The 9944-nt window shown below is 50.4% G+C and overlaps 1 protein-coding gene across 1 annotated transcript; it reads right to left on the bottom strand.

Annotated features, from left to right (window-relative positions):
* Positions 1-6672: 6672 nt before the first annotated feature.
* On the bottom strand, positions 6673-8479 carry LOC139780024 (uncharacterized). Its single transcript, XM_071718551.1, has 2 exons — positions 7392-8479; positions 6673-7291 (listed from the first exon to the last, which is right to left on the bottom strand). The coding sequence occupies exons 1-2, from the start codon at positions 7520-7522 to the stop codon at positions 6733-6735; spliced, it is 690 nt and encodes a 229-aa protein (XP_071574652.1). The 5' UTR covers positions 7523-8479; the 3' UTR covers positions 6673-6732.
* Positions 8480-9944: the final 1465 nt, after the last annotated feature.

The following is a 9944-nucleotide window of genomic DNA, read 5'->3' as shown; positions in this document are numbered from 1 at the left end:
GTCTCTTAATTTTTTAATTGTGCACAATAGAGCTTGTAGGCAATCGACTTGTAGGCAATAATTTGTGTGCGCAAACGAATTGTCGGCAAATTAGATGTTGGCAAACGACACTGTAGGCAATCGATTTGTAGGCAATTGGGACCCTCCCGAATTAAATCACATTGTCCTTGTGTATCCAAGAGTTGTGCGATCCATCGAATTCCAGCCATTTTACGTAAACCTCGTCACCCTTCCTGCGCAGTACTTTCTCCACAAGATACACGTCAGGATAAGTCGCGCGATACAACTCGTGCTCGTAGAACGCTCCAGCGACGGATTTTCCACGATAGTCTTCGAGTAGATAGATTACGGGATTGGTACGCTGCACTTTAACGATCTTAAACACCTCGGTGGTCCAATTCGGCGTGTAACCCTTCTCGAAAATTGTCTTGTATTTGCTGACGCGTACCGAGTCACCCGCTTTGAACTTTGCCGGACCCGCGATCTTTATCGCGCTGTACACGCTAGCCAAGAGTCTTTCGGCGATCGCGGGGGTAACGTCGACGGGTCGCATGCCGATCGTTCGATGCTTGCGCGCATTGTAATCCGACACGAGTTGCGATAACGCGTCGACCCACTTGTAATTTCCGTTGAGCGTAAACATCTTCCACATGTTGTTCTTTAACGTGCGATTAAATCGCTCGACGACCGATGCCTTCATCACCGAATACGTGGAATAATGATTGATGTCGTGTTTTCTCACGAGACGTTGCACGTCGGTGTTGTAAAATTCCTTCCCCATATCGGTTTGTAGGTTACTAAGGCACCTCCCGCTATCTCGAATTATCTCAGCGATAGCGTCAGCTGTCTCGCTACCGCCTTTACCCTTGAGCGGCATGGCCCACGCGTGCTTGCTCAGCACATCGATGACGGTGAGTATGCAGTGGTAGCCTCCGTTGAAACGCGAGTACGGGCGCATCTCGACGATATCAGCTTGCCACAGATCGTCGTACCCTCGCACTATGACGTGTCTGTGAGGAAAATTTCTTCTCGCCGGTGCGTGCAATTCGTCCACCAACAGTCGTTTTTCGATATTTTTATCTACATCGAATTTTAACGGTCTCATGTTTCGTTGTCGCCGTTTCTGTTTCTAGTGCATCGTTCGTAGCAGTTTCTGAACAGTTCGTAACCGTTTCTGAGCCATTCGTAAACCGTTCGACAGCCGTCCGACAACCGTTCTTGAACCGTTCGTTGTCGTTCGTCGTCGTCACTTAACTGTTTCTTGTCACTCATTGTCGTTCGATAATCGTTTCTTAACCGTTCATTAGCCGTTTCTAATCTAACGATATTCGCACGCCGAAGCTTGTTTATCGCAGTCTGTAACGCTCGCACGTCCTTCTCGAACGCGGTAAGCTTCTCGTCTGACTCTTTCCGTTGATCTCTCAAACTTTTAATGCACTGATCCACGTATAGTTTGTTAACCGCGTCACCGTCAGTCTCAGGTTGCGCTACACGACGAATTTTGCGCGACCTTGCGTCAAAGTCCGTGGCGGTGCGACACAGAGCGTTATCACGCACGACTCACTAATCCGTTCCACCGATGGTACAAAATGGCATTCGTCGCGTCTTCGCTCTGCTCGAATAATCCAAATTTATTGATCGGCATTTTGACGCTGATTGAACTGATCGCTGTCGCGCCGTTTAATTTATAATAAACCCAGCTTCGCGAAGTTCCTCGATGATCGACATGATCTCGTTGTCGGGGGCATTGTTGCCATCTTGACGCGAAGCGTCGAGCAATCGCAGACAATCCACCAACTCGTTGGGGTCGTCCCAGTGCACGTAGTCGATCTTATTGTCGGTTAGCGTCATCGCGCGAGGCGCGAATAATGCCTTTCCAGATTTTTTCTTCTTGGATTCGGTCGATATCAACGGTAAGATTACCTGTGTATACTTGTATCCCTTGTTGCCCAGTACTCGCTCGCGAGGATCATGCCTGAATTTATGAGCACTCGTTGCCAACAGCAGCCTCTTGTACTTTTGCTTATCGTCCTCCGTGTAGATCTCGTCATCAGGTATTTTCTTGGAGATCAACTCGTAAATACCGGGTGTGTCGGCGTATCGTACGCCGTCGATATAAATGTTATGTGCGTTATCCACGTCAAAACGTTTATTACCGAGCATTATTTCATTCTTGCCGAGATAAACGCCGTACACGGTGTCTATCGTTGGATAGGCGCCCAAAAAAGACCCGATGTACACTCGGCCCAGTGGACCCAAGTGATCTTACAACGTTTGTATAAACATTTCTCGACCCTCCGACGTTTGCAACTGCTTTCGAACGGTCGTCGTGATCGAGTCGTCCGTGGTTTCGAAAACATCCACGTTTGCGAGTGATTCGGGAATTGTATGTTGCACGGTTCGCGTCGCCGCGGACGGTGTAGAGATTATTGGTAATACTTTCAATCGTTTCGATTGATTAGATTTACGCGGTGTCGATGAGAGATCCAACCAGGAGTCTAATCGTTCCCTCTTTCTCTTCAGTGTAGCATCCTCCTCCTCCTCATCCCCGCGCTGTTGACCGGATAGCGTTTCGATTCCCGCGTCAGCGTCGCTCTCCGTCGGCTCCTCTTTCTTCACCGCGATCAAGCTCGAGTTGTCGACGATCTTTTTCAGCGGTCCGATGAGAAGCCTAAAGTGCGTGTCCAACTCAATGTCCTTCTCGATCTTATTGGTCTTCAAAGCGCGAAGTTTCTTGCGAATCGTATCACTCGTTTTTGCAATCTCTTTCACGATCTTCTCGCGTTCGCGAATATTCTCGCTCCTGTCGATCGCAGCCATCGCGGGAAAACAAAGCAAAGTGTCGATCTCTATAACGCTAACGTTTCACCTTCGACGACGTATCGGTGACGACTGACTGCTTTTGCAGTATCGCGAACACGTTAAATCCTTTTCTGTATCGGCCGTTCAAAAGCGCGCTGCCCTTGTCTATTACTACGAATCCGTACTTGCATTGCCAACAATCGTGGCACAACGAGCAAAATTCATCGTACGGCATGTCGGTATTTACATGATCGTTGTACACGTGTTTCAAATTAGTACCATCCTGTTTGAACAGGATCAGCAGATTCGCGTTGTCACGTATCAGATGTTTAGGTATTCTCGCGTACGTCTGACAGAGATAAAAGCAGTCAACGCTGGAGTGCCTCTGCCCATCGAGAAATACTCTCTCACAGCGTCTTGCTTATCGCACGCCACGTCATCGAAGACGAAGATTGAGTTTGGACGCGCGTCGCTCGGTGGAATGACGTCACTGTTATTGGAGGTGTAGTAGCCGATTTCGTCGATCGATGTCAATAAATTCTCCAGATATTTTGGTTGTTGCAGCGATTTCGAGTACACGTACACGTTCTCGAAACGTACACCGTGCGGACTTCCCAGCAAACTTATCAGAACGTTGGTTTTACCGCAATTCGAGGGGCCGCAAATGATCGCGCGTATAGTAGTCGGTAGCATCGTACCGTGTCTGCGCTTCTCCGCGTTGTTCTCCATCGACTGTGATCTGTCGTCACGCGAATCGCCAACGGTTGTCGCACGAATCTCATTTTTTTTTTAGCATTGCCGACTGAATCGGACTTTCGTTCGAACGTCTATTTATAGGTGCGCGGCACCGCGAATCGCTCAGTCGCAAAGATGTTCGTCCTGCTGTCGAGACCTTCGGGTATTCGCGATTTGAGCGCCGAACAGCTGCAATTTGTGCTGAAAGCCGTTCTGTTGCAAATGTGCGGCGATCACGTCCACTACGTGTGGGACAGGCTTCCGGAGCATATAAAGGTGGATTTGGAAATTCAGACCTATCGTCGCTGTGACGAACATTACAATCAACCGTGGCAGCAAACGCACATCGACGATCCCGCCCCGTTGATTAAGAATTGCGGCGAATGTCGGTAGAGGCCTGTTTAATCGCGCGATAGGCGCACTTTCGATCGAATTGCACATTCCCGGCTATCAGTTTTGCCGACCGGGTACTCGTTTACGAGAACAATTGGTTAGAGGTGATCCGGGTGTAAATCCATTGGACGCGGCGTGTCGCGAGCACGACATAGCCTATTCGCGTAGCAAAGGCCTCACCGAGGGACACGCGGCGGACAAGATACTCGCCAAGAGAGCGCTAGGACGCGTCATCGCGAGAGATTCGGCTCTCGGAGAGAGAGCTGCCGCTACAGCCGTCTGGGCGGCCATGAAGGCTAAGACGAAGCTCGGAATGGGCTTGAAAACAAAGAAAACAAGAACGAGGATAAGGCCGACGAAAAAACGGATACTTCCGACAGCGAAACGAGTCGGTGTATTGCCGATTCTACTGTTGTTGGGAGTTCTCGGTTCTCTGGCCGGCGGAGCGGCCGGAGCTACAACGGCGGTGAACGCTAGCAAAGCCGCGCGGCGTCGCGTCAGCTGGAAGAGATGCAACGTCACAATCGAGTCATGGAAGGTCGCGGACTTTATCTCGCTCGGTACAAATATGGTCAAAAGCAGTGTTCAGGATTTTCAATCCGTCGCAAATCATTATCGATCGATACATGTAACGCCATCCCTCAGCCGCCCTCTGAACGAGGTAATTTCACGCCGCACCACGTCAACCCCTGACCGCGAAGTCTCTCCCGACGCGTTATTGATCCTGCCATTCCTGGATCGCGTGATCCAGCTAACGAAACCTATTGGTCGATACGTGGCGCGCGCCCGAAATCTCCCGAAACGGGACCGCGAGAGCTCCGGTCAAATTAGTAGCGAAAGATACTCCGGTTCACGCGGTTGCTTATACTCGCCGTCGTGGATCCGTAATTTACCCCGCCGTTAGTGCGCTCGCTCTTTACCGCGCAGCTACTGCGCCTGCTGATCGCGCCGCTGATGTGCACTCGAGTAGGTATAGACGGCCGCTTCCACCCCGGGGGCAATGAGGGGGGGTGAGGGGAGGGGGGTATCGGGTTACGCGGGGGGGTGAGGGGGAGGGGGAGGGGGCGGGGTATCGGATTACGAGGGGGAGGGGGGGAGGGGGGGGGTTTCGGATTACGAGGGGGTGAGGGGGAGGGGGGGTATCGGATTACGAGAGGGGGAGGGGGTGGTGACCTTGGCATACCACATGTATGACTCACCGGGATGACTCATATCCGGGATGACTCACCGGGATGACTCATATCCGGGATGACTCATCGGGATAAATTTTTGCATAACGCATAACCTCTGGTTTTACCGGGATGACTCACCCGCGCCGCGGGTCCGTGCCGCGCCGCGCGGGGGGGGTCCGCGCCGCGCCGCGCCGCGGGTCCGCGCGGGGGGGGGGGGTCGGCGTCGCGCCGCTGGTCCGCGAGGGGGGGTCGGCATCGCGCCGCGGGTCCGCGAGGGGGGGTCGGCGTCGCGCCGCGGGTCCGCGCCGCGCCGCGGGTCCGCGAGGGGGGGGTCGGCGTCGCGCCGCGGGTCCGCGGGGTCCGCGTGACGGTCGCGTTAGCGATCTTACTTTTTAATTTTGACGAGGAGGGGTCCCATGGCCGCGACCCTCCATTCGTCGCAACATAGCCAGTAAAGCCTCCCGCGGATTCTGGGCACCAGGGCGGCGGTTAGCGGGAGGAGGAGGAACCGCTAGAACTGGAGCCGCTAGAATTGGAACCGCGTCGAACAAAAGTTCGTCATCTAATCTATTGTCCTCCTCCGTCGGAACATACGCGCGACCCTGCGCGAGGGCCGCGGCGTAAAACTGTGCCCGCCCGCGTCCGAGGGCCGCGCGGTGATCCACGTAAACTTGCACCCGCCCGCGTCCGAGGGCCTCGCGGTGATCCACGTAAACTTGCACCCGCCCGCGTCCGATACCAAGTGGTCGGATAGGGTTCAGCAGCGCCCGCCCGCGTCCTATGGCGGGTGGCTGACGCGGGGGTTCGGGAGCAGGCGGAGCAGCGAGCCACTCACCCTGATCCTGATCACTGTCAGAGTCGTTTGATTCCTTATAATCACCCACTTTTACACGGCCTCGCACAATTTCTAGAGGAGGCATCACACACAAACAAACAAACAAATACTGAATATAATTATAAAAATGTATATAAACGAAACACGTTGCACGCTCACGTACGGCCACGACGAGACTGAATTCAATGACGCTTCAGACGGTTACAGAACGGAGAAGTCGCCAGAGAAAAATATAATGGCGGTGTATAAAACTGATAGTCGCTTCCAGCGAAGTCTCGCGCTACAAAGGCGAGCGACGACGTCCGCTAGAATTTCGGCTGCTTGAATATACAAACAAGTATCGCATATCATAATATAGAAGCGAGGCGCCGATGCTCCGGCCGACGTCGCATATACGGCTCGAATAGAAATGCGCGCGAAGAAATTATAGTATGATTTATACTTAAAAAACAATCTATCTACGCAGTACGTAAAAGACAAAGGAAGAAATGACGTCATCGGGACGATGATCGACTCGATAACGCGTCGAACCTGTCGGAACATGTTCGTCGTAAACAACATTTTTCTAGAAAAAGGGGGTCTTATCGCGTAGACTAAACAATTTCACGTTATTTTTTACGACGCAGTACGCGAGACAAAGGAAGAAATGACGGATCGACGATGATCGACCGCATCAAAGCGATGATAAAAATTAAGGTAGGGATGGACATGCATGCAAAGAAATTACATCGTTCATTTAGGTGTAAAAAAGCCTGTTTATTTAACTCTTCTTTTTTACACAATATATCTTACATACTAAAAAACTAAAGCTGCGAGCTCACAATCGATGAGCTGATTCGTATTGAACGCATCGCTAGCGTATATTACATTCGACGCTTCCTTGGGATCCGTCACGGTGGACGCGATATCGGAGAACTGCGCAAACTTTGCATCGACCGTCGCAAGTATTCTGACCAAACGATCGAATCTCGCCTCGATGCACCGATCGAGATCGAACATACGACGCAACGTCGATTCGGTCATCATCAAGCGTACGTTTGCAGATTCAAGACGTATGAGTTTGACGTTATTAACCGACGTACAAACTCTCACCGTTAGCGGTCCAACATTTATAAAACTATGGACATCTTTGTAGTCGTTGCGAAAGAAATTCTGAATGTTTCGCCGCTGCTCGTAGAGTGCCTTCCACGTTTCGAGAGACAACAGCAGTTCTTTTCCTCGATGATCTCCAACGGCGATCTCCACGTAGCTCGGTGGGCCCACGTTGATACCAATTTCGAGGAATTTATATCCCGTAGCTGTCAGCGCGTATCGTCTGCCGAGTATACGTACCGCGCGACGGTCCCGCGAAATGCTGTATAAAAGAAATGAAATTAGTTTATTTTCGTAAGTAATACAATTTGCAAAGATATAAAAACTGGGAGAGGCTCTATTTTTTCTTAAAAGAAACTTACCTATTACATCTGGCCTCATACGTTTGAGTTTCAACGTCGTGAATCGGCACGTAATAATTCACGGCATTCGCGCGTTTTGCACCGTTGTTGCTGTTGCTGCTGCTGCTGCTGCATCCTTCAAAGGAGAACATTTTTCCTCTCGGCTCTCTGAGAAGTTGACCGTCAGTACAAGCGATCGCGACAAGACTGATCGTGTAAAATTAAGCTAGTATACGCAACAATTCCAAAAGTAATGATGTGGTGGGGGAAAGGGAGAGGGGGAATTAATGTTTATATATAGAACTGCGCAGTGGATTTTTTTTATTAGGAGAGGGGGAAGTAAAGCCTACTCTAACGGTGATGATGAGGGAGGGGGAGTAAGAAATAAAAACATTATAAAAAGTTATATATAATTTATTTTAAAAAAAGATTGCAAATTCTTATGGCGTCGCGCGCGACCACCAGTTAAATAGTTTTATTACATTTTGTAACGCGCAATTCTTTTCATGTTTTCCGCATCGCATAGTATTGGTGTCATCTAGTTTATTCAAAGATTCGATATCTTCGTAATGCGCATCCAGAGTCTCGACGATTAGGTTTTTTCGCGCATAATTCTCCAGCAGATCCACCAGCCATTCTCGTTTCTGACATCCCTTGACGTACACGAGAGTCGGCATCTCGTCGTCGTCGTCATCGTCTTCTTTCTCATCATCGTCTTCTTCTTCTACACCAAGCACGGCCGATGTAATCAGGCGTTTCACCATGCTGTACGGCACGTTTCCGTCTTCCCATCGTAATCCATGGTGATTGCGAATCAACCAGGTAGCGCACGATTTATCGGATTTTGTGAGGAGATTCCACGGCATGGGGTAATTAAAGATGTGATGCGACAGAACGCAGCCTTTTCTCAGCACCGCCACCTCCTTCACGACAAATTTCATCCCGACGAGGAATCCTTGCAGGTCCACGAATGTTGGTACGGACATGACAAGATTTCTTTATCTCTCTCTCGTCAATGCGTCAATCGAGAGGAATGACGCGCAACTCTGCAAACCGTCTCGCGACACTCTGATTTATACTTCCCCCTCCCTTGCCCCTCTCAATAATTGTATCGAAGATGGAAAGAGAGAGAGAGAGAGAGAGAGAGAGAGAGAGAGAGAGAGAGAGAGAGAGAGAGAGAGAGAGAGAGAGAGAGAGAGAGAGAGAGAGAGAGAGAGAGAGAGAGAGAGAGAGAGAGAGAGAGAGAGAGAGAGAGAAAATATTCACGTCGACGTTGCCGCGAACGCTCAGACTATTTTGCGCACCACGTTCGTCAACGGGTTGTACTCAATCACGCGGTCGTGTATGATGAGACAGTAAGCGGAGGTATTCGGCGGTACGTTCTCCATGCAATCGAATTCTATTCTGACATCCACGGTGGCGTTTTTGACGGATTCGTTTTGGCGAGAGCAATCGATGATCACAAACGGGCCGTTACGTAGAAAAGTCGTAACGGTGAGACTCGGCTCGAGATATTCGTATCCGTAGTAGCCCTTGCAGAAACGCGCGTACATATCGTACAGAATCGCCCATCTGTGTTTACCAAAATCCAAATTCAAGTCGTCGTACGGATAAACTTCTGAGTTTAGATAGAGTTTTACGTTGGTCAAGTTGCAATCGTCGAATCGACTTGTGTCGGCGGACATGACGTTCTTCCGACCCGTCTGCAGAGCGAAGACGACGTATCGCGGTTTCTCGAGCTGAGTCGCGGTCTTAATGGCCCACGAGTGCTTGGTCGTGTTCTGCAACAGGGGATACTCGTACAGATCCCACGAACGGAAACCCATACTTAGATATCGTCCGTTTTCCAAGGTGCGCAACATCGACAGCTTGTTGATCTCGTTCAATACCACGTGAGGCATTCGCCATTGTATCTTATGTATTTTGATGGTGGGCTCCAACGCGAGACTTCCCACCAGGGAATTGTTGTCGTTGCGCGATCGTATCAATGATCAATTCGTGACGAGCATTGATCACCACGCGTTTGTAATCCTCGCAAAATCCCAGTAACGTGTTGAGCGGTACGCAGAAATTGAAATATCCATTCGGGTTATTCTGTGGCTCCCAGCCAGCGTTTCTCAGGATCACGCTTCTGTCGGACGATACCGTAACGTAGTTCTTGAGCGTGCTGGTTATTCCTACGTTTCTGCAGCGATCAATCTCCACTACCGTCGAGCTCGTATCGAATCTCGTCGAACATGAACGCAACGCAATTAGTCCCCAAGTACCACGTTATCGACTTGGCCGGCTGCTCTGGTCACCAGCCAATGTTCCTTCGACGTAAAGAAAACTTTCGCACGGCAACGTATACAGATCCTGCTGTTGTATGGGTATTCGTATCTCGTCGCTATAGTCGAACGTTGTGTTGGCGTACGGGTTGTACGTGTGAGTCTCGATCTTGACGATGCGATCGTCGAAGACCGGCTCGCCTCCGATGTTGAGAATTTCAGTCATCGTTCAGATGTTTCGCACCGCGAATCCCAGAGATTGTAAAAATTTAACGTTCAACGCGTTGAGCTTCTTTCTCGTCGCTTG

This window comes from Temnothorax nylanderi, unplaced genomic scaffold (genome assembly GCF_030848795.1).
Source record: "Temnothorax nylanderi isolate EJ_2023f unplaced genomic scaffold, tnyl_v1.0 TNYL_tig0257_pilon, whole genome shotgun sequence".
Taxonomy (NCBI): domain Eukaryota; kingdom Metazoa; phylum Arthropoda; class Insecta; order Hymenoptera; family Formicidae; genus Temnothorax; species Temnothorax nylanderi.
Note: the sequence above shows the minus strand (reverse complement) of the source record. Positions and strands in the feature narration are given on the sequence as shown.

Coding starts and splice junctions, on each gene's coding strand:
- LOC139780024 (XM_071718551.1), bottom strand. CDS start 7,522: ATGTTCTCCTTTGAAGGATGCAGCAGCAGCAGCAGCAACAGCAACAAC. Junction 7,292..7,391: donor TATGAGGCCAGATGTAATAG/GTAAGTTTCTTT, acceptor TCTTTTATACAG/CATTTCGCGGGACCGTCGCG.